General features: G+C 44.6%; 1 protein-coding gene across 3 annotated transcripts in view; it reads left to right on the top strand.

The window, feature by feature from the left end:
• The window catches only part of IQCA1 (IQ motif containing with AAA domain 1), a 97,508-nt gene that overhangs the window by 60,920 nt on the left and 11,377 nt on the right, over positions 1-25,211 (top strand). For all 3 annotated transcript variants that reach the window (XM_063400017.1, XM_063400018.1, XM_063400019.1), the window contains 6 exons: positions 4,129-4,235; positions 4,450-4,542; positions 10,885-10,946; positions 13,491-13,573; positions 15,932-16,039; positions 18,483-18,682. In XM_063400017.1, the coding sequence (XP_063256087.1) occupies positions 4,129-4,235; positions 4,450-4,542; positions 10,885-10,946; positions 13,491-13,573; positions 15,932-16,039; positions 18,483-18,682 (653 nt within the window). The remainder of the gene's footprint in view (positions 1-4,128; positions 4,236-4,449; positions 4,543-10,884; positions 10,947-13,490; positions 13,574-15,931; positions 16,040-18,482; positions 18,683-25,211) is intronic.

Here is a 25,211-nt window from a genome sequence, read left to right as displayed (position 1 = left end):
GAGCTTTAGATAAGGATCAAATCCACACAAACTTCTTTCCTTAGCTGGCCAAGGACAGAATGGCACCTGGAACTCAAAACCAGCCATGGCAAGAGTGGGGCTCCCACCCAGCAAATCCCCAGGGCAGGGAAGGAGCAGCGTGGAAGCAGCAAGAGGGAGGCAGGAGGGGTTTGCCTTGGAGGAAACATGCTTGGCTGTAACCTCAGCACAATAGTGGACACCAGAGTGAGGAATAAAACCACCACAGGGCTCAGTAGGTTACTGTGATAGCAGTGGAGACTCCCAAATTTCACAGCTGCCTTGTGTAATAAGCCAGGGGGTTTACAGGGGGTGGGGGATTTATCCCCCAGACACCAGCACTGCCATTCCCAGCAAAACACCTGCTCTGAGCCCTGCAAACACAGAACTCTTTGGGGTTATCCACCCAGTGTGAGTGCCTCTGGGACTCCCATGTCCCAGTTAAACACCCACATATCTCCAGCCCATCCTGCCGGAGCTGGCAGCTACTCCTCACCTGCGAAGGCACATGAGAGGGAGCCCTTTTCTGCACAGAGCACCACCAGAAACCCTCAGAGTGGAAAAGCTCTCCTGCAGGCTTCAAAGAATACCTGCAGCTCTGTCTTGGGCACAGGAAGAGTCTATAGCTGTGCAGTTAAACTTCAGGTGGGTTGTTTTCCTCCCTTTCTCCTGGTGAACCAGGTCTATTTGACACCACACTTATTTTTAGTAAACAGCTGTTAATTCCTCCCTGCAGCACAATCCCCTGCCTCGTTCACAAGCACTTTGGGCTTTTCATTCCGAGGCACTCACTCAATACTACCTGGGGGTTGTCCAAAATTGTTTTATTTTTAATCTAACCATGGATTCTTTGGTCATCAGAATCAAATCTACAACAACATCCACCTCAAAAATACAGTCCCTTGTATTTTTAATTTTAGGCTGCTTTCCTCTCAGTAGCAGAATTATGCAGGAAGAAAAAAACAACAGGTCTGAGTTTGGGCTTTCTACTGAGAGCATTTTTCCTACTCCTATGTAGAAATAAGTCACTCGCTATCAGCATTTGCATAGAAGTTCAGATTTATTAGTGCAGAAATCTTGAAAACATGATTGAAGCAACAGAGCTTGATTAAGAAGTGTTTGTATCAGGAGTAATTCAAAGCCCCTTATAAGTGTGTCTAAAGTTTACCTAAATGACAACTGACCAAACAACAAACATCTTTGTTTTATCACACCCCCCAACACTTAATTTTAAGAAAGTGTTCCCATCCCATGAACTGGTGCTTTATACCTAGCTTACCTAAATATATTTTTAAATACAGATCAGTTTTGACAAAAATCTAAACATTTCACTGACAAACCTTTTCACTCTGTGTTTTTAACTCCTCTATCAAGCTACAACTGCTGCCTAAACTTCACTGGAATTCATGAAGCCTTTTAGCCTCCTAGAACTGTATCTGGCAGTTTTTCCAGTTGCTAAACTACCCTTGCCAAGCTCTAAAACACTTATTTTAAATGATGGTGTTGGAAACAGGCAGTTGTTGACGTCTCCTTTCACACTGCAATAGCCAGAGTTTATGTGGGGCAAATGTAAGGCTGAGCCATTAGCTGCCTCTTCCTGGGGTGTATTTTTGCAGTGTGAGGCAGCAATGTGCTATTTCCCCCATTCTGGAGATCGCCAGTTGATATTTATGACTTGCTCGGTGTCACAGAGGATATCTGGGTTCAAATACTGCATCCAAATATTCCTTTAAGGTGTGGTGATGCTCTGTATTTTTAACCAGCCTTTAAAAGATTCCAACCCTTTTGCCAGGAGGTTCAAAGTGGCCATTTCAGGAGAAGCTTCATGCTTCAAATAAATACATTGCAATTGTTAGTCACAGGCTGTTCTCTGAAGTTCTGGATACTGGAGTTCCCTACTGGCCTGCAGAGCTGGGATGCTGATTTAGGAGTGGTCTGGGCTGCCTGTGAGCCCTGAGCCAGCTATGCGTATAAAACAATCCCAAAATAAGAATACACTATTTTAGAAAAGGTGACATAAATTTCACTGCATACACACAGGCACAGAAATAGCTCCTGGAGCTGGCTGACCCTGCCTGTAACAAAATACCAGACTCTGCTGACCAGCCAGTGAAAACATAACATCCTTAGCCTCCTGACCCCCCTTTAAAATTAACTTTGAAACATTTTGTTGATCTATAAAAGAATAACAGAGCATCTAACACCTATGAGTTATTGATCTCTCTACTAAAATTAGGCACCTCTAACCCAGTGGTTAATATAACACTCAGATAACTCATTGCCAGGTAATATCAGAGCCTGGGGGGACCCTCCCTGGTTTGCCTGCAGTGGGTATTAACCACTAATCAATCTACAAAATGACAACAAACAATTATGAAAAAACAGAATAGAAAAACCTATGGAAAATAAATATCTAAAGCCTTGTACTCCTGTGAAAACATAGCACTTGCAACCTGTTGACCCAGTCAGGAAAGTGTTTAAAAATTCACATAACTCCTATGTAATGTCCCCTTTCCCCAAGGCTGGAATTCCAGGCTGGAGGAGCTACCTCATAACTTGGGCAAATCAGCTTTTCCTCCTGAAATATTACATGACATCTGTCATGCCCTCTGATGACCCACAAGTAATTTAAAGAAATTAAATGTCTCTGCTTTGGAGTTTCTTCCATTACCAGAATATCCCCTGTCCTCCTCCATCCCCACCATTCTCAGTGGTGAAATTAAGATTACTCACCTGCAAGAACTATTTCCTCTACAAACTCTGTAAAACTACAAATCCTCTGCATGGAATTGGGCCCTGAAAATTTGTTGGGGATGGGAAGATCACCCAGTCTTGGATTAACTAAAACTTGGGTGTTAAAACCTTTCTGAATTTGCAGGGTGCCTTCAGCAGGCAAGGGGTACAGGGAAGAATATCTGTACAAAACAGATTCATAGAGGAGCCAGTGTTTTAAAGTGGAAAACTGTCATCTCAAATCACCAGGAAATTGAATTAGCACATACAGCTGGAGATTAGCTGTCATTTAGGAAGATACGATCAGGGCTTGAAAGGCAAGATATGAATTGTCTTCCTTCAAATTAGCTCAAGAAGTGTAGGAAAAAAAGAGGTGTTTCCATTAAAATAAGGCACTTTGCTAATAGCAGAGAACTCAGATATGCACCGAGCTCGTCAGACTTCATTTAGTTTTCTTTCTAAAGAGCAAATTGCAGTTTGCCTCAACAAAAATAATGAGCTGCACCTCAGGATCATTAGGTACTTTATCATAAATAGCTTTTTTTTCATCACCAGTTTCACAAATTTGCTGTGACTGGGCATTAAGTCTCCTTATTCCTTCTGCTTTGCACAGCACTTCAAAACAGAGGGGCTGGATTGGGTGGGCTTAAAATCCCCCAAGTGAAGCCTCTGTGCATCCCTTGTGGGCCAGCTGCAGGTCATTGCTTTGTCACACTCGCTGTCCCCTCCCTCTCTCCCACTTCCACGCGTTCAGTGCTGGTTTTATTCCTATTCCAATGCCCCCATTCCCATATTTCAGCCTCCTGGGAATTACTACAAGGGCCAGCTCACCAGGATGCAGCAGCGTTAACTGAGCCATGGGGAGAACAGGGAACTTCATGGTTTGAACTGATCTGCTTCCTTTGGTGCCCAAGCCTGTGTCATGCCAGCCAAGTGACACTCGTGGAGAGCACGTCCTTCAGGGCAGGAGCCATCCCTGTGCCTTACTCACAGAAAAGATTTAATCCCTGTGCTGTTAAATAGAATAAAATAATGCCAACATCAGGCACGGGACAGGGCTCTTGGAGATTGAGCTCACTCCAGGCTTTCAGCTTTACAGTCTCCAAATGACAACCTCACTATCCCATTATCCTCCTGAATTCTGAAACAATTTTGCAACCCAGGGCAAAAGCAGAAATCCCTTAACCTCAAGATTTGCAGATCCTAACACAACAGGGCTCTGAACTTGGTACGGGTCCCTAGAGCCTGCTACTTTCATACAGCTCATAATTTAATGAAAGCTGCCTACAACTACCCTTTCTTTTGCCTCCAGAAGCAGTTGGAGAAACCAATGGCTTCTGTAACTTTTTCCCCTTTTTTCTTTCTTTTGGATAACAGTCTTTTGGGAGAAGAGAGATAACAGATCGGATTTTCTCCAGGATCACGACCCGGAGCTGATCAAAGGAGGGGAACGGGAAGAAGTGGAGGAAGAGATCAGAGTGCAGGTGTGCTTACAATAGCAAGAGGACACTAATCATCTGCATTATCTGTGTATATTTTTCTCCAGCTGTAAGAACTGGCCCTGGCACAGACCTTCCCTCCTTCCAGAGTCCCTACTACCTGTTCTTTGCTTTCACACTTGTTCAGCTGAACAATTGTCTGGGGTGAGGTGGCAGAACAGAAAACTGAGGAAGATTCCTCTGTGTTTGTCTTGAGCAGGTCGATGAAGTGATGCAAGAGAAGCTGTTGAATATCAAAAAGGCTCTGGATGGAGAGACAGGTCCTCAGGGTAAAGCTAAGAAAGGTGAAAAGGTAAGAGCAGCAGGCTGGGAGAATTGAGGGGCAGCCTCAATTCCCTGCCCATGTACAGTGGTGGTGAGTGCAAACCTCAGGTACAAATATCAAAATATCCACCCTAAACATTTACTGAATCTCAAGTCAGGAACATCTGAAAATTTCTTCACCTGTGGCTGTTTTCAGGTCCTTCTCCATTAGCTCTTGTTCTTTCACTTGTATAAATACTGCTTAGGACAAGTTGAGCTATTCCAGAGATAAATCACTACAAGATATTTCAGATTTCCACCCTCCTGAAATCCTTGGATGCAGTCAAACAGCAAAATGGAAGCAATCCCTCTCTTCAGGGTGACCAGTTCAGACTAACAGTTTTCCAAGGAAAACAGGGATCTGGAGGCCAGTGAGTTTTCCAGCTGCTGGCTGTTTTCCTCCTAAATAAGGACTGGTTATTACGTTTCAAGACTGTACACCAGAAACATTCCCTCAATGTTTTGATGTAACCTTTCATTTGTCTGTAGCACCACATAGATCACACAGCGCCAGGTATTCATTATGTTACTACATCCTATTGAAGGGTTTGGGAATTTGCAATTAAGCCAAGTTTATTTAGGCATAAAAAATAGGTTAAACCCCCCAAAACACAGCACTTGCCATGTTCACATCTAGTTTTACAGCATTATCATATGAAGAATTCCACAGCTTGTGGTTCTCTAAAATTCCTTACCAAAGCACTTAAATTAGAGATCATGTCAGTGCAGAATAACTCAAAGCTTACACCCCACCACTCAATCAGCAGATCCACTTAAAACCCTCAAGGCAAATAGCCAACCCTAATCTCATGCTGTATTTCATTTCTGTAATACCTTTTAGCATGCAAATACTTGCTGTTGCTCTACTTCTACTCAAATGATCTTTAAAAATGCTTTTTCACCTGACAAACGCCCAGGGACAATCTAATAAGAAAAGACTGGGGCAGCTCTGAAAGCTGATCCCAGTTGGATTCCTAAATCTGTTTCAGAAATAGGGGGGGCTTAAGATATACAGGCAAAATATTGCAACAATCTCCCCAAGTTTTCGTGAGCAGAGACATTTAGATCAGCTGGTCGGTGCCCTGCTGCAAAATGTCACACTGGAATTACAGAGCTTTATGTTAGAGGCTGGGTTGGGGTTGGGGTTGGTTTGGTTTTTTTTTTCCTTAGTGTTGGAATAGCTTAGGGTGGAGGGAGATTATTTAACTTTTATTTCCCCAGGTTGTGCCAGTAGCCTGAGAGAATGAGGCGGGAAAAGAAGTACTAATTAGATAATACAAATTCCTTAAAGATTTAATCTAAAAAAAGCCCTCCCAAGCCAAGACAGTTCTATTTGAGGAACAGAGAAGAGAAGGAAAGATTCAGTGTTAGTCAAAACACATCTCCCCTGTGCAAAGCCATTTAAAATGTCCATTCAGCATTGGCAAAGGCTTTTTTCCAATTAGTATTTGCATAAATATCTCAGTCATAAACCAAACCAATGCATACCTGTGCACACAGACTGGAGATCTGCTTTAGGATAACCTGGTCTAGATAATCAGAATAATATGAGCTGGAAAGTTTTGGGAATAGCTCATTAATTTATTACTCAGAAAAAAAATCTCTAGTTTTTCAAGCCACATCTGAGGTCCCACATGCCTCCCCCTCAGCTATGCAGCATGAAATAACAAGTGGTTGTTTTGGGTTCTTGTTGTAGCCTGGAGCAGATCTGGAGTACAATTTGAAACATCCCCCTGCCAAAAAAAAATAGGGATATTCTGCATTCTCAAGAGAATTCAACATTCTTCAGAGAAATCAGACCTTTTCCTGCACTCTGGCAGTGGGCAAGGGGCAATAAAAGGGTAATTTCTTTAGAAGCACTTTTACAGGTGGAATTTTGTGTTGAGGGACCGTCATCCCAAATTCCTGATGGTTTGTTCAGCCATTCCCTCTGTTTTAGAGAAGGATTTCTTCTCCTCTTTTCGTCAGGGCATAGACCCTACCAGAGGTAGGTGTTCTGTGCCTTTCCAAGCCTTAAGATGAGTAGAAACTCAGAAAATTTCTGTCAAACCCATTTTAAAACCAAAAAAAATTGCCTACCCACAGGAACCAATCTGAGTTTTGAAGTCCCTTTTGTGGGGAATACAGCAAGGACATTTTGGAACTGGACTCTAAAGGAAAGTTTCTCCCCTCCAGTCAGTCCTCCAGACACTTCAGGTCTTAGATTTAAGAAAAGCAATATATAAGCCTACCCAGAGCCACTCCTTTATTTCCATAAGTACTTTATCACTGATTCCCAAACCTTCAAATACCACTTACTGCTAAAAGCTGACACTTAACCCTACCAAGAGCTGCTCTTAGAGCTCCTGAAGATAAGAATCCCATTTGCCAGCTTTGTGGAAGAATGAACTTGGGTGAAAAAATTGTTCTTCTCATGACACGTGGGTCTCCAGAGCAGTAGACTGATCTGGAAACAGAAGAACTAATTAGATTGCACCTAATACTCAATAAACCACACTGCAATTAATAGAGTCACAGATGCTGTGCCTCTCTCCAAGCTGGAAGCTTCCCATGCCCACAGACTGTGCCACCTTTATGGCCCAGCACTGACAGGGATAGAGCACAATGTCCTGTTGAAGAGACACGTTTTGCTGGACTCTGATTTTTCCAGATAGCTCCTGGTCCAATGGCTGTCACTAGAAAGGGGATGAGGATACCACAGAAATAGAGGAATGTGGGTCAGCTCTGCTGTAAACTGCATTTTCCTTCACTTTGCACAGTGGCAGCTTATCTCCTGCCCAGCCAGGGATCACCACGCTGGGACTGGGAGCACTGGGAAGGGACAGACTGGGAGGGAGATGTCCTCTGGGTGAGGAACATAGCAGTCACTGACCTGTAAATTACATTTAAGAGCTTATCAGAGGGCTTTCTCTCAAGCCCATTGTGCTGCTTTTCCTGCTCTGCTCCCCCAAGGATTTATTTCTGATCCCCACTGCAGGTAAAGCAATGCATTGGAAATGAACACACCCACATATACACAAAGGCATGGCCAGAATTCAGGGAGGGAAAAAAAAAAAAAAAGAAAAAGAAAAAGAGAGATACAGAAAACCCAGGAAAGGGGGACATCAGAACCTAAGTGTGGCAAATTTGCTTCTGGCCTAGGCCTCAGCACAGCTTTGGAGATCCCTTTTTGGTGAAAGGGGGCAGAAGCAAAGAAAACCACAAATGGCTGTGACAGAAATACTGCCAAGAGCAAAACCATAGAGAAGGAGACCAGAGGAGAAGCAGGGTGAGAACTGAGGAAAGGCTGGGCTTGAGGGCTGTGATTCCCAAGCCCTGCTGGATTTCCTCTAACTGCTGCACCCAGAGCTGGGGGATCTGTAACCTCTTTGGATGCTGTGCTAAACCCAACAGGGATTGCAGACCAGAGTCCCTCATTCAGCAAGTTTATTAATCAGTGGGAATTAGTCTTTGTCTAAGCACTTTTTCAGTGCAAGTGTCAGAAGCTGCTTGTTTTATATCAGCACTGCCAGAAAAGGCTTCTCAACCCAGGCCCAGTGCAAATCTGCTCAGCCTCCCATCTTAAGCATCTCAAATGATCCAAGGAATCCACTAAAAATCTGCATCAGCTGCTGCTGGTTTCCCTTAAACCACAGGAGCACTTTCCTCTTGTTACTATTCCTCAAGGGAACCTACAAGAAACACACAGAGAGGCTTGTTACAACAGCCTGCAGGGACAAGGAGGAACAGCTTCAAACTGAGAGTAGCTTTAGAGGGGATATTAGGAAAAAATTTTTCCCTGTGAGAGTGGGGAGGCCCTGGCACAGGGTGCCCAGAGCAGCTGTGGCTGCCCTTGGATCCCTGGAATTGTCCCAGGCCAGGCTGGATGGGATTTGGAGCAACCAGGACTACTGGAAGGTGTCCCTGCCCATGGCAAGGGGTGGCACTGGATAATCTTCCAAAGCAGCCATTCCATGATTCCATGACCCATGATGGCCCTAGCTGCAGCCAGGACTTGTGAGATCACACCCAAAGAGTGACACAGATCCTCCAGTTTCAACAATTTCCCCTCAGTGAGACATTTGGATACCCTCTCCCTCCTGGTGCCATTCCAGCAGCAGACAGTGCTCTGGAATTTGGTCTGAAGTCAGGTTCTTGTCTGCTCCAACCTCTGAGCTACCCAAAGCCCACACAGCAAGAGCAGCCACCCCCCTGGGCACGGGAGACAGCCCTGTGTCCCTGCCAGCTGCACCTGGGGCAGCCACGCCACGGGAGTTACCCAGCACAAAATCACCCAGTCACAGGATGGCCACACAGAAGCTCAGCTGGCATTTCAGACAGACAAGCGAGGAGATTTCCATTATAAATGAGGAGCGTGTTCACATTCATTAAACTTTATCATTTTCTAAATAAAAGCCGTTCCCAGTAAGACATTTTGGAGGCAAGCCATTGTCTACAATTCATATTTGCCCTTATCGCATCCCAGCCCCTGCCAAATTCCCCACAAATGCTGTGGTTAATTAGGAAAACACATTTTTCCTCCGCACAGTTCATTTTTGTTTTGCTCTGGAGTTACTTTATTGGTGAAGCAGCCTTGAGGACAATACCAGTTGGCCAATAAATTTAACATATGCTTAGTGTCTTCACATAGGTTGAAACGGGCTTTTCTTCCCAGTCAGACCCAAATATACGCAATTTCTGGCTTGTTGGAAGAGAGGCTAAAAAGACAAAACAGGAGGAAGAGCAAAAATAAACCAGTGACAGCCTCAATATTTCCACAGTTGTTAAAAGAGCATGGCATGTGCTTTCTTCTTCCCATTCCTTTTCTTCAAAACAAAATCCCCCTGGCACATTTGGATGAATATTTGCTGCCAAACTTATTTATGTAAAGAAACCCAAGGTATATTCTCCAAATCCAGAGCTGCTTGCATTATCCTAATCCAAAAGGTAAAAACATCTCCTTTTGCCAGTTAGTTGACCCATATAGTGCTGGGTTTGGGCTGCATTTTCATCTGGATTGTCCTTGTGGCATCATAAACAGTAACAGGTGATCAAACCACAGGTTACTTCCATTGTATCTATCCTTGAAAACCTAAAACTGATGTATTCCTGAAGGCTGCTGATCTATTCTGTGAAAAAGCCCAGCATTTCCCAGATAATTGGACAGGATTTTTTAAACTCAACAACACAGCCTCCAGAGCTCTGCAGAAGTATTCACTATTATAAAAAAAAAGCAAAGTAAATGACTGTATTCCCAGGAAAGCGAACATAAACTTTTGGAAAGAATAAGCTGTCTTGTTCAACTAAGCATTTAAGCACGTGCTTAAATTTAAGCTGTTGGAGAAATCCCCTGGTGCACCAAGGTTTCTGTGTAAACAGTTCCACTGGAGCAATCCTGAAGTGCTTTGCTGGAGCACTGGAGCTCAGACACCAGTGGTGGGCACTAACTTGGATTAATGATGCCCTCTCCACACTGCTAATTATCCCTAACCATATTTATGGCTCCTGAGCTGTAATTAATGGAGGAGCTTGACAAGCCTGAGTCACATCTTCCTTATTTATGTTTGCCATGAGTTTTTTGTAATGTGTACAGAAATGAAGCACACGAGTCAAAATCTTTCTGTGGTGAAATTGTGGTGAAAATATGAAAAGCACAGGTTGTGGTTTTTTGACCCCTTCCAGCTTCTTCCCTGAGGCATTAGGAAAGAGAAGGGAGTCCAGTGGTTAGGAGGGTAGCCAGAGTCTCAGGAGCTTTTCTCCTCAGAGAAGCTGCTTATATATTTTACTTATATATATATATGTATTTAAAAGGCATGAACAATCTCTGGAGCAGCTACTTTGACCCCACACCCTTTTCCTTCCTGCTTCCTTCTTGAGCAAGGGCCATATCTCCCATCACCACAGAACTGTGCTCCAGAAAAATCATGGAATAAGAATCCTACAATTGGAAAAGGCCTCATGGAGAGAAAGATCATGGAGTCCAACCCTTACCCTGCACTGCCAAGGCCACCACTAAACCATGTCCCCAAGTGCCACATCCACACAGGTTTTAAATCCCCCCAGGATTAAGGATTCCACCACTGTCCTGGGCAGCTGTGCCAATTTTTTTTTAAAAAAATGTCTAATATCCAAGCAAAAGGAAAGAGAGGAACTTTTTCCCTTGGAGCAAAATGACTCTGGGATACTTCCCTACATAGCAGTGGGACTGCTGTTTAAGGATATGATTTTTCCCCTTGGGCCACATTCAAACACTGAAACATTGGCTGTTCTGGCCCCCACTTTGCTTCAGTACATTCAAAAATACTTACCTGTGCTAAATTCACTAATTTCTGCTTGCTTGTGTGGTCCTCAGGGAAAAAAGACAGCTGGGAAGAAAAAGATACTTGAGCTGGAGAAAGATTTGACTCCTGACAGGTAAAGAGAACCTCTCTGCATTAGATCTCAAATATCAGCCTTGGTTTTCCTCATCTTCCCCAACAAACACAAATGAAAATCCCCACTCTGCTATCACACACCACCAGGACCCGTCCCATCACTTCTGGCAGGATGATTGCAGTTTGCAGAGCTAAGCACAGGGAGCATTTCAGCAGGACATTGGCCCTGTGTGCCTCTTTCCCCCCTCTCTGCAGGTGCACAAGCACCTGGCTGCTCTGTTGACTGTCACATTTTCCATCCCAGCTGGAGCCTGAGAAGGGAGCACTCCATAAATCCCCCTCCATGGCTGAGCTGTAGTGTCCATGTCATAAATCAGTCTCATGGATCAACAGGAGTCCTGGCAGTCCTGGCCATTTCTTGTGGACCCTTGCTCTTTGAAGCACTCTTATTTTATTTGGAGGGTGTGAGAAGATTCCTTCTTCTGCCCTGCCATTCCCAATGAGAGTGATGTGTTCCCTGATACTCCAGCCATTTTTCACTGTGCACACAACACAGACACCTGCACAGAGGCAGCAGCACAGGGCCCAAGAGCAGGCGGGGGAACAGCACAGTGACAAACTCCATCAGTGACATTCACCCCACAAACCCATTTGTGCAAGAGCAGCAAGACCTGGGCTCGGTCATTTGGGTGCTGGCACCACACAGTCTGCCAATGATCTCTTTACCTGCTCTAAAATATATTTTTAAAATATTATAAAAATATTTAAAAATATTTTAATATTTAAAAAATATTTGCCTCCAAGCAAATATTTAAAATCTATGTCTCATGGATTATAACAGAGCAGGACCTCTCCTACAGAACAGTGCCAAAGTCTAATAAGTATGCATATATTCCCTGCTTTTAAAACTGCTCTTGCACATATCTGCTTCTTTATATATAAACTTACCATGCAGCCAGCTGACAACAGGACATTTTTAGTAGCTGGCTTTTTATCTGGCATTTTTGTCTCCATGCTTTGCTCTTCCCTGCTGAGCATTTCAGAAATAACCCAAAGAGGGGATGAATAACTCAGATTCAAAATCTCCATTTTGGCCCAGTGAAGGGGGCACAGGGGGCTTCAGTCAACAAAGACTGGTCCCATCACACTCCCTTGGAGGAGCTCAGGACATGCATCATTTAACTGGCACAGTAAAAATAATAAACCTGGAAAAGTAGAAGTCTTGCTCCCACCAGAGCTGCCACGTTAGTCTCATTCCCTCTTCTGCCTGTTTTATGATGCATTCCCAACATAAAACCACTGAGGATGAAAGCAAGAGTCAGAGCAGCAAAATCAACCTTGTTGAAGGTGCATTAAATTTTGGATTTGCTTATTGCTACTCCTACATTAATTGTGCCACTAAGACTGCATAAACATAAAACTCCTCAGCTGAAATGGAAAAAAGGCTGCAGACCTCAAATTATACCTGTAGGTTTATTAGCCAGCTGAGAGGCACTATTAAATATATTTATTGGAGCCAGACCAGGACATCCCAATTAAGATAGGTGAGAAAGACAGAATAATTCAGGGGAAAGAATGTGAAAAGTGTGAGGGGAAAAATGTGAAAAACACTGAGAGATCTAAAAAGAAAAAAAGCAATATTGTTTATGCTGTCAATACACTGAAAATTTCTGACAGGTTTATTCAGTTTACATCTTCCTGGAAGCAGTATTACTCCATAAAACCAAGTGCCAAAAGTGCCACTGAAATTAATACGTAGAATTCCAAAAGAGACTGTAGAGAAGATCCACATCAATAGAAAACTACACTCAAATTTAAGTGTTTTAACTCCATTACTGGGATCTACTTTCAGCCACTAATGGAGATAGGGAGCAACTTCCACTGGGGAAGTTTTGCCCATTTCATGGAATCCCAGAATGGTTTGGGATGGAAGGGACCCTAAAGCCCATCCAGTTCCTCCCCCTCGTGGGCAGGGACACCTTTCACTATCCCAGGCTGCTCCAAGCCCTGTCCAGCCTGGCCTTGGACATTTCCAGGGATGGGCCAACACTTCCCCTGAATATTTTTGCCCCAACCCAGCTCTGGCCAGCCTGACACAACAGTGCAGTTGGTGGATCTGAGCGAGGCATTCCCGCTGTGTTCCCAGAGAGATGAGGCTGCCTGTTGCCAACAGAGTAAATTCCAAGAAGAATTAATGAATTAGTACTAATTGGAGAGCTGAGTGAATAGGTATAGTAGTGTTAGGGTTGCCATTATTGTGTAATTTAAAAATAATTTCCCGGTAATTGATATTAATGAATGAGTCCATTACACAAGTCATAACTGATCTGGCATCACCTGGAAATGGATAAATGGAGTCAGCAGGAGAGGGGGACCCAGCGTGTGAGGGAGGCAGAGAGATTCCTCACCACAGCACAGAAAACTGTGCTTATTGATTGCACATTGATGGCCCCAATCACCGCTCCCTCCGAGCCACAAAGTGCATTTACAAAGCTGGGCAAACATAAATAACTCTCAGGCTGGCTCAGTTCTGAGAGCACTGAGCTCTTCCTGGCCATTTCTGAGTGATGTCTCTTGCCTGTAGGACCGTTGAGTCCCTGTACCAGCAACTCGCAGAAGAAGGATTGCTCATCAGAGTCAAGAATGTCAATCTCTCTGACTACATTGGTAAGGTAGCCCTTTTCCAGCAAACGTGGTGTTTGATCAAACCTCCAGCCATTCCACCTCCACTGACCCCTGTTTGCAGTCAAGGCTGAGTTCAAGAGTCACTGCACTTTGAATATCTAAAGCCAGGTATGCAAATCAAGTCTGTTTCTGCTTTCACTTCTGCTGCTGAAGCCAGGACCTGTTTGCAGAGCTGGTGTTTAACTCCAGGCAGCAACACCTGAAGCCTTGAGTGGTTGTGGATGTCACAACCACTCTGAGGTGGAACCAGAACATCCTTTAAGGAGCCCTTGCCAGGCAGTGGCAAGGCAGTGCAAGTCTAACACAGCAGGGGTCATAATCAATGCAGAATATTTCCCAGAGGACAGCAAAAATTGTACCTCTGGCTTTTGTTCATTGAGCAGATAAGACTCAGCCCCTTCCCTGCACCTCCCTGACTGCCCATGAACATGAGCAGTGCTTTGAGGCATATCTGGCCCTTCATGTGAGTAAGACATGTCTCTGCCTAGTTCTGCATTTCACTCTGCTCTTGTCTGGTTTCTGTTACCTGCAACTGCAGCCAGACCTGCTTATCTGTGCTCTACTTAGAAAAAAGGGGTAAAACCCCCAAAGCCCACACTTTCAGATTTTAGAGGGGTCTAACACTACGTCCACCAACATTTGGTGACAGTGAAATCACAGCATCTTAACAGCAAAAAAACCCCAAGATTCAGGTGGTTTCAAAGGCCATGGTTTGAATTTGCAGCTGTAGCAGTAATGCTACAGGCTGATAGTAGAAGGCTAACACAGAAAAGACAAATTCTCTTTTATCACCCCCAAATGCCATGTTTATATAAACTCTTAGAAGCACCAGTTCAGCCTCCAGAGCCTCTGCCCATCTCTCTGAAGAGCTGTTAACTGACAAGTGTCCCATCCATTTCACACTCATTGAAGACCACAAAGTAAAGGAAGATTTTCATTCTTCCTTTGTTCTCCCAACCTATCAAGGTCACTTTTGTCCAACAAACATTCCCCCACCACAAATGCCTTTAAAATAGCACATCTCCAACAATTTTTTGAAAACCATAAAAACTCTCTTGAAGGGTGCAAGGACACAGTCAAAGCCTGCAGAGAAAGAAGTCTTCATCTGCTCAGCCTTCCATGGCTGAAGCCTAAGGAAGGTCACTTCCAGTTCCTGGGGAAAGGACAAGAGTGGAACTGTGCTGCACAGCCAGTAAAGACACCGAAATGTCCCCCCTCTATGACAAACTGACATCACTGAACTAATTTTCTTGGTGACCTTATCTAAATTAGTCAGAGAATATCCACCGTGATTTATGTGCAGTTGCAATTAAACCCTTTGATGCCTTCTAATTAAATCTGTGAAGATTAATTCCTATCCCGTTCTTTTGATTTCTCCTTAAATAAAAGATAAAACCTGAAATTAATTTTATTCTTCAAAGGGGAGGGGGCAGTTGCACCAGGGCTTGTCTGCCTTTCTGCCCCCAAATGATACCTCCACTTTTGCTCTTAACCACTGCTAATTTACCTCTGCTCCAGAGGCCTCTTGCCCTCTGCCTTTTTATCTCCAGTAAAACATACTATATTATTATTTTTCAATAATAATCACCATAATGACATGCAATTTATGCTAAAAATAATCACTGACTATATCACAACTGGTTTTCCTGCTTGTGGCCCATCCTTCTGTATCTTTGTTCTCCAGCATTTCTTGGATATGGACTTTGACAGGGCAAGCAATGTGATTATAGCTCTGTAACCAGAGCCAAGGCAAGATTAAATCATTTCAGTTCACATCAGGGATTTTTAGTTTTCTTGGATTGTTTTGTGGAGGTTTTTTTGAACAAAAGTGGGGGGGAAGAAAAGAGGCGAACTGCAAAGCAGAGAGCCCCACCAAATGAGGTGACACTCTTACATGTCTAACACAGCAAGGAGCTGAGATGGGACCCAGCCAGGGAAAAGCTTGTTAAAATAGCTTTTCCCCCTTTTTGAAATCCTTCTGAGAGCGCATGGTTCACTGGGATTCTAGCCCTGCAAAATCCCAAATCCAGGAATCCTTTGCCAGCAGCGTGATTTATGGCACTGCTAATGATTCTTCTCCACAAAGTTTCTTTTAAAGGTTACTCGAAACCGTCTGCTCTCTGCTGAACAACTTCCACAGCCTGTTCAGCTTAAATTTGCCTCTGCAGTTCACCTTTCTCAGGGCCACATTCCACCAGAATATTGCCCAGCTCGAGTCCCTGAGCCTGGGCTTGCTGAGTGTGTGTGACATCCCTGCTCCGTGGCAGCTCCTCATTCCCTGAGTTATGCTTTCTACAACAACAGTGTCACATTTATTGAGCTCCTGCTTCCTCCTCACAGGTTACTACGACTGCCTGAGGAGCATCCTTCATGAGCCAGGTGCCCAGCCCAGGCCCTCCATCCCAGAAGTCAGACAGCTCGTGGCACTCTATGGAATACTGCCCTTGGGTAAGAGCACACCAGAGGGCAAAACATGCTGGGGCTTTGCCTCCTGTCAGAAACGTGCATTTTACTGGCTTTGACAGGGCTTGATCAGTGGTGATCTGGAGCATTTTGCAGTCTAATTGTTTTTCAGTTAGGTCATTTTAACAGTGCAGAAAGGCAGGTCTCGCCTCCCCAGCCCATCTCTGTTTGCATGGCAACAGTTTGTGAATGGCAGCACATAAAGGGAAACCACTTGGGAAAGATATTAGCTAAAAAAAAGCTTCAGTGATCAAAATTAATCAAGTTAAGGGAAGGGCTAAGGCTGCAATTTACCTTTTACAAGCTGGCTAATGTTACTCAGGGCTGCACAATGCAATCGTTGAAGGAATTACTCTGGATACATTTTGTATGTCGCAGAGAACACTTGTAAATGCCCTTGCAGTTTTAATGCCAGGCTTAGCCAATATCTAGCAAGGCTTTGCTGGGTCAGGTTGTTTGCTTTTAATGTAAAATCTATCCCATATTTCACTTGGGAATGGCATTATGCCATACTCCAGTGATTGCAAGAAGTGCCTGTCTCGGGGGCCTTTACTCAAAACCTCATTTGCGTCCCTTTCCACTCCTGATTGGATTTTCCAGCCTCAATACTTCACTCGCATCCTTTTCCATTCCTGAGTGGATCTCAGGGAGGTTTTAACTAGGCATGTCCTCCCTCAGGCTGTGTGAGTGTCTGCTCATCCCCTTTAGAGGGCAAAATGGCCAACATCTGCCTGCCTCCCACCCTGGAAAACACAACAAAGCTGCCACAGAACTTCTGCTTTTCCCTCCTCCCAAAGGCCAGTGCTCAGGTTATTCCTTCTTCAGCCTGGATGAGGCTCTTCCCACCTGGAACACCCTCAGCTGGTTTGGGGTGAGTGTCAGGGGCTGGCTGAAGGTCTGACTGCAATCAGCTGAGAGAGCTCAGCAGCCATCCCTGTCTGCACATTGTATTTCACATATCCCCAAACTCCTCCCAAGCTGTGTTTTGACACCATCTCATCTAGGGAAATGAAGCTCTGAGACATCCCTTAATCAAGAGAACCCATAAATTTTCTGCCATTTATACAATTGGCAAAAAAATCTAGGGAGAGGAGACCCTGGGCTAGTTAAACAAACAAAAGGTATTTGCAAAAGCATTTTGAAAAATGCCTTGAGATCCAAAAGATATTACATGAACCAAAAAAAAAAAAAAAGGTACAGGAATGGTTTCACCTATGGGGTGATATGTTATGGATGACATTTCACTTAATTGGTCTCCAAACTAGTTCATCATGAGATAATTGTGTATCACAGAAGTGAAAGTTTTTCTCAAAATAGCCACCCGATGGCAAGGAAAGCCCCAGCTTAAATGGCATTAAGAAAATTATAAGCAGCTGAAAGGAGGAAGAATAGTGGAAGCTATACTTCATCTTTAACACAGAGGAGTCTGCTGCTCCCCTCCTAATCAATCTTTGTGCAATAGTAATGGATTGCTGTGGAATGACCAAATATTAATAAAGCCTGGGTGGCTGACAACTTCCTACACCCTGCACTATGCTGGAATAATGGCATTTGTCTCTGTGCTCAGTTCACTGTCATTTATTTGGGATGTTAAACCATTAGGACACAGATAACCACTCTGATTGGATTTGTTTTAAATAGCAGCCGTCCCCTTCAACCCAGAGGGCTTCTCCAGGCTGAGGCAAAGGCTCCCTCTGCAGCCCATCAGTTTTGGGGCCAGTTCCACTCCCATAGCCTGATGGGCACCAGGCTGAGAGACCTCCAGATGCCTGAAAAAGATGCTCACACAGATTTTCAGATACGTGTAAACACCACCACAATTGACACAGCACATCCTTAGGCATCGAGGCAAAGTGGGCATGGGCTCCCAGTGGGCATGGATAAAACATTTGACATTTCCTGCTACTTCCACCTCCAGAGGTTCACCTGTCCCCAATTCACATGGTGGCAGCTTCAGGGAAGACAAATTCCATCCCCATCGACCACCTAAATCTGTCTGTGCTATTTTCCCAAGGTGAGGCTTTCCCAGGTGATGGATCATATTTGTCACAGCCCAGGATGAATTTACCTGGAGCAGCCATGGAGACAGAGTATGGAAATGCTGAGCAGTGACTGCTGCAGGCACAGCAACCCTGGCACTCACATTTGCTCTAGTCTCAAAATCATTCTTTTAGCTCACATCGGTTTAAAAGTCAAGTTTTCCCATCAGAAGGGACAAATCAGGGTGGATGAGTCTTGCTCCAAAGAGAGATGTTAAATCTGCTGGGCTCTCAGCTCTGGTTGTACAGAATTGAACTCAAGAGCACTCATGGAAACAATTAATTCATGTTATCAATTATTTATGGTGAATAAAAAAGGAGGAATCATTCCATTACCTTTATGGCAGATTTAAATGAAAGCAATAATAGTGCCTTATGACTTTTTACAGGTTCCCAAACCGTCCATGAGAACGCTCCTTTGGTGAAATCCCTGTTGCTGGCGGGACCTGCTGGTGTTGGAAAGAAAATGTTGGTCCATGCCATCTGCACAGAAACAGGAGCCAACCTCTTCAACCTCACTCCTTCCAACATTGCTGGGAAGTATTCAGGCAAGGAGGGCCTGATGCTGCTGCTTCACATGATTCTCAAGGTGTGGTTTCTTGGGGAATTCTCCAGAAAGGTGGTCCGGTTCTTTTGTGGGACAAACAGGGAATTGTAGTTTCTCCATAACAATGAACATACACTCTTTGGGCAAAGCTGCTCAACCCGATTTGGAATTTCTTCCCTGCCTTCAAGGGTTCAAAACATCAGGAGGAATCTCCTCATGGAAAGGGCTGCCAGCCCTTGGAAGGGGCTGCCGAGGGAGCATTGGGTCCCCATCCCTGGAGTTATCCAAGGAACGACTGGACATGGCACTCAGTGCTCTGGGCTGCTGGAAAGGTGGTGACAAGTCAAAGGTTGGACTTGATCTTGGAGGTCTTTTCCAACCAAAATGATTCTGTGATTCTGTGAAACCACTTGTTGACAGCCAGGGTGTGCAGCTCTGCAGAGGATTTAATGCCCCTGGAGAAATCACTGGGAGCAGCCATATTTTTCACATTAAGATTTATGGGAGCTTTGTGTTACCTTGAATATGAAAAGCAGTACAGATAAAGAAAATTCTGTTCTCTGTTTATGTGCACATCAGCCAGGAATGCTTGCCATGCAGCATTTAATCAAATGCTAGGCTGGGGGTGGTCAGAAATTTCCTCTCTGGGACTGCTGCTGGACGAGAGCTCTCTCCCCTATATTGCTCTCTGTTTACCTATCAGCAAGCTCTTCAAAAGAAGGCATCCTGGTTCAGGATTACAGGAACAGAAATGTATGAGAAGTCTGGAAATGAAAGCAGCAGGCATATGAACTGTGAAGAACATAGCCCAAACCCTCCTCAAAAAGAAAAAAAAAAAAAAAATTACACTATCCTTTCGAGATTTCTTCCAGATTCTAAGTCCGCAGCATTTCTGCTCTGGATGGGAGCTGGTAAACATTTCCAGACAAAAAAAAAAAAAAAAAAAAAAAGTAGGAAAAAGTCAAACGTAATATTTCTCCAGTGCCAATAGTCTACTAAAATTGGCTTTGCTGGGGAATTATCAGCTGTATTTTATGGAATCCAGTCTTAGAGCAGGTTTTGTGACAGGTGCCTCCATTCCCAGAAAAGACACATTTCAGTCAGGAGCAAAGCAATCCCCAAGGAGCCTGGTGCTGAGGGAGGGGTGGCACACACCCTTGATGCTGTGGCACTGACACTGGGGCTGGCACTCCCTGACACGATTTAGAGCCATTGTCCTGAGCTAACAGTCCCTCTTCTCTGCACATTTCACCTTTCTCCATTTCTCTGCCCTCATCAGTGGCAGAGCTCAGGTCTGGCTGCAGGCACAGCACACGCAGTCCTTGCCCGAGCAAAAGGACCTTGAGCACAGGAGAAGTGAGGGAAGCCTTTTTACTCCTGGACAAGGTTCCAGCTGAAGATAGCAAGGGGTTTTTTGTACAGTTGCATATAAATAATCTGAACAATAAGAGGAGCATGCATAAAATGTGTATTTATACACATTAATAGGTATATACACACACTTCATGTATGTGTGTGCCTACAGGTACATACAAACTCTTACATTTTCCCCACATTCATTAAAAACAACTGGAAACACTCTGCAACCTCTTCTTCAGAATCATGGGGAGCACTCCAAGCTTATTTCTCTCTACTTAAGCTCTTGCAAAAGACAGTGACATTGCAGTGAATCCCTGTGAGATACTGGAATGGAGTTGCTCACAGTCCCATGGAACCAAGGCTGTCCAGGCCTTTCTTATCAAAAGGTGGCTTGTTCCCACTGCAACAGCAGCACTGCTTCAAACTCTGCTGCTTTAACAGCAGAGCCAATGGCACAGCACAGGGTTTATCCTTCCTGGATGTTCAGTCTTTCCCTGTGAGGGGAAATCTTTCCCACCACCTTCTGTCCCCATGGCTAAGTCACCACTACATCCCCATCTGCTGAGGATTTCAGCTCAGATCCTGTAGGTTCTCAGAGCCAGGCTGGAAACAATCCTGCACCCAACACAGTTAAAATCCACCTCTTTATTCCTGACAATGCCAAATGTGCCTCATTTCCCTTCTCTCTGGTCAAGTCCATGCAGCACTAACTCCGCCAAACACCTTAAAATAATTAATTATTCCCTGTTACTGGGCATTATTTATCCAACTGGACACTGTGTCCACTATAACACAGGCCTTGACAAACAGGTCCAGAGGAGAGCAGAGGAGAGGAGATAAGGGGACTGGAGTATGTGAGACACATCTGGACAAATCCAGTTGTTTCAGGCTAAAATAAAGCTGGAGTGAGAGGGAGTTTAACTCCTGTTTTCAGGGGCTTCGTGGGATGATCCAGAGAACAGTCAGACTTTGCCCAGAGGTGCACAATGTCCCAGCAATGAGACAAAAAGCAATGGGCACAAGTAGCAACAAGGAAAATTGTTTATTTATTAAGGAGAAAGTTTTACAAGGAATCAAAGGACAAGGAGTCTCCTATATCTTGATTTGCAGGAATTTATTGCTACCCAAGCTGAAGAAATCACAGGGGCAACACACATTCAAAAGAAATTCCTTGACAAGAGAAAGCTGAACAGTGATAACTGCCCTCCCCAAAAAGTTTATTTTTCACCATGGTACAAAAGAGTGGTTATTTGGATTACTGTAAGGCTGCACTGGACAGTGGCACATGTGGCAGACAAACCATGGAAGCAGCTGGCATCTTGCAGCTGACATCTCATATTTAATATTCCCAGCTCTCAGTCTTACCTGACCCAGCACAGTACCCCTCATCAGAGGGCCATGTGTGCAGAGATCACTGAAAATTCCCCAAATCTCCATAATCAAACACTTCTGGGCAGGTTTTTTTGGAAACAGCAACTGCTGTCAAGCCAGCTTTGTACTCCAGCTTCCCAGAAGTGCTTTTGTGGAGCGTTAGTCAAGCAAAATACAGACCTTGCACTGCGAGTTGTGAGTGAATGACAGGAAACATGACAGTTCTTTCCCTCTTATCTTCTGATCCACACAACCACTGTTAAACACCAGGATTTAGTAAATAAGGATTAATGGTGCTCTGTGATAAAGGTGAAGTCACCTCACACTTTTGATTACCTATCCTATGTGCAAACAAAAGAGTTTCTGTAATGAAAGGAAACTCTGGAGAGCATAAAATGACCATTAGGAAACTTTTCCTTCCATAGCTGAAGTGTTGGCTGCTGGCAGTTGTATCGTGGGAGACGCCCTAAACAAGTGAATAGGATTGGGGAAAAAACGAAACTTTAATTTGTTTCAGATGCAAAAGCCAAATTCTTTTTCCCCCCCCTCCCCTTTTCAGGGAGGAGACTTGCAGGAGACACAGCAGCCCTGATCCGAGAGAGACTTGAGTGTTACTCCAGGCAGGCATTTTAATGTCATTCAGAGGAAATGACTTCTCATACCAGAGCAGGAAAACACCAACATTTCAATCTGCCTATTCAGAGGAGATGTAAGGGAGATTGATATTGACTAGGAAAACTATTGAAAGAGGCTGCAAACACTTGTGTTCTCCATAAAGCAAATCCTGCCAGGTCAGCTCTGCTTTGGAGCGAAAGAGGAGGATCTGTCTCTCCAGTAGAGAAGCAGTTCCCAGAAATCCCCCCAAAACAAAACTCACCCTTCAAGCGTGAACCAGAACACGCTGGGATATTTCAGTTCAGCCCCATTTCCCAGCCCGAGCTGCCAGCTTGTGCCAAGCAGTGGTTTGGCTCTCTGTGTCCCCATAAAACACGGGAAAGATGCAAGGAAGGGCAGTGAAGGATGCATGGAAGCAAAACCAGCTCCAGCAAGGACCGAGGAGAGGGGAGAATGCACAACTTCGTGACACAAAAGTGCAGGTAGTCCAGGAGGTTCAGCTGCAGAGCAGTAAAAACGATGTGCAGAAGGCAGCCAGGGGGTTAATCACTAGCAGAGAGAGACAGCCCCTCTCAGGGGGTTCATCCCCTCTTCAGGGCCACGGCAGCACACAGAGAGCACATTGTGCCCAAAGCCACACCTGGGGAAAAGTTATTAGTGCAGCACTGACCAGGCTAAAAGGTTGGGACAGAGGTGGCCAGGAGGAAATGCCAGCAGGGAGCTGTGTGTGCGTGTCAGCAGCTCACTGTGTGCTCTGCAGGGGCACAGAAATATTGGCCAGAGGTATTTCAACACCATCAGTGCTGGGGGACTCTTATCAGGCTCTTTGGGTCTGCTCTTTAGCAAGTCAGAGGTGACTATACGAGTGTTACACCCAAAAAAAGGGATATGGTGGAGTTTATTTAGATGAAATGATACAACCCCAGCATTTAGAGGCAATAGAATTTTAAAGTCTGCCATTGATTTATTTTTTCCCACTGATTCATGTTCATTTGTTCATAACCATTGCTGTATTGTCCTTTCAGCCAGACCATTTTTCTGGCAGGTTGAAGAGCTTGTCCTGGTACACTGACAGAGTTCTTTGTGTGTTTAGCATTTCCATGCCACACAAGACTCTCCCACTACAGCTAAAATTTGGGAACAGCACAGTGAGTCTTTCTTCCAGCATCCAAAACAATTCTGCTCTTGGTGCAGCTCAGCCTGCTGGAATTCCTAGAACCTTGAAGCATTAAGTATCAACAGTGCTCAAATACTCAGTTATTTCTGTGAGAAAGCAGCTTGAACCTGTGCTACCCTAAGGTTAAAAATTGAATTTATCCTGTTGCAAGTCATTTTCTGCCTCACAAATGGGAATACAGAGGCATCATCACTGTTATATTCATCAGCAGCACTGGAATATTTACCTGGTGATGCTCCCACTGATAAGGTCTAATCACAGGTTTCAGTGCAGCATTTCTGGGTGTATGAACTAAAGAGCACTAAGCAGTTTCCAGCAATAACTAGAACTTCCAAAAAAACTTGGGTCTTGTAAAAAAAAAGCCATCAAATCCTTCAAGCTTGGAGGAGCCTTGTGCAGCATGTGCTGGGCAAGAATCAAATTTCTGCATTTTCAAGCGTAACAATTTAACTGTTAAACTCTGGCTCTCAGGTTTGAAAAGTTGAACCCAAGGCTCTCAAAAGTGCTGTTTGATCTTTGATGACTGTTGACAGCAGGATGAGAGGGTTGGGGTTTTTGTTCCATAATGATTTTCCTGAAGAGCAAATCTCAGTGTGGTATTAGAAGGGTTAAGGGGCCATCTGCTGGCAGCTCCAACAAATTGTGGAATTGCAGCAAAGCTAATAAAATTTCAATTACAAATTAATTATGTACAGTGCATTTAATTATCCGTGGATTCAAACTGTCCATGGATAATTCAAATGGAGCACTTTCACGGGGGGATATACAGTCAGCTAAGGATCTGCCAACAATTTAAATTAGATGCCAGTGGATTCTGGGTGTCTGATCTGGATTTACAAGAAGAAACAGCCGGGTCCAAACACAGTGCATTGAATTGGGTTATATTAATGGCTGTCAACACCTGAAAAATCACAGGATGGTTTGGGTTGGAAGGGATCTTAAAGCCCATCCAGTCCCACCCCTGCCACGGGCAGGGACACCTCCCACTGTCCCAGGCTGCTCCAAGCCCCAGTGTCCAACCTGGCCTTGGACACTTCCAGGGATGGAACATTCACAGCTTTTTCTGGGCAACAAATACATGCAGGCCATTTTCTACATCTAGCTCTTTGCTTCCAAACAGAAAACACAGGGAATTCTCTCTTTGAGAGCCAAAGCTGAGTTTATTCATTATATTTCCACTTAGCAGGGAAATAAAGGGGGCAAAGAAGATGAAAGGTGTGACACCAGTGAGCGTTCTCCTGTAAGAGTTAAAATGAAGGTATGATCTGATTTCAGACTTCAGGCTGCATTTGAGGGGGGCTGCTCACCACAGAAACCATCTCCAAGCCAAACAAGGACTATTTGCACCTCCCAGCCTGTGGTGACCCCACCAAAAGGGCAGCAAAGACACCAGCAGGGTCCAGCCTTTGCCAACAGCTTTTGTAGCCTCTGTATCCTTCCCCCCACCCTTATTTCCCTGTCACATCCCACTGCAGAGTCAGGCACTGAACAGGCTCTCCAGGGATGTGATATCTTTTCTGATATGTTGTTTTTACTTTTTTTAACCTTCACTATTAACACTAAATATTTGAGTTCCTCCCATCCAACAAAGGAAGAAGCCCATGAAGGACCTTGACCTGTTGGACTGAGTCCAGAGGAGGCCACCAATCTGATTAGAGGGATGGAGCACCTCTCCTACAAGGAAAGGCTGAGATAATTGGGATTGTTCAGCCTACAAAAGAGAAGGTTTTGGGGTCACCTTAGCACCCCCTCAGAGCCTGAAAGGGCTACAAGAAAGATGGAGAGAGACTATTTACAAGGGCCTGCAGGGACAGGACAAAGGGGAATGGGTTTAAGCTGACAGAGAGTAGGTTTAGATGGGATATTGGGAAGAAATTCCTCCCTGTGAGGGTGGGGAGGCCCTGGCACAGGGTGCCCAGAGAAGCTGTGGCTGCCCCTGGATCCCTGGATGTGTCCAAGGCCAGGCTGGATGGGGCTTGGAGCAACCTGGGACAGTGGAAGATGTCTTTGCCCATGGCAGGGAGTGGAATGGGATGAGCTTTAAGGCCC

The sequence above is a fragment of the Prinia subflava genome, chromosome 6 (assembly GCF_021018805.1).
Source record: "Prinia subflava isolate CZ2003 ecotype Zambia chromosome 6, Cam_Psub_1.2, whole genome shotgun sequence".
Classification (NCBI taxonomy): domain Eukaryota; kingdom Metazoa; phylum Chordata; class Aves; order Passeriformes; family Cisticolidae; genus Prinia; species Prinia subflava.
The sequence above is the reverse complement of the archived record's forward strand: the minus strand, read 5'-3'. Positions and strand labels throughout refer to the sequence as shown.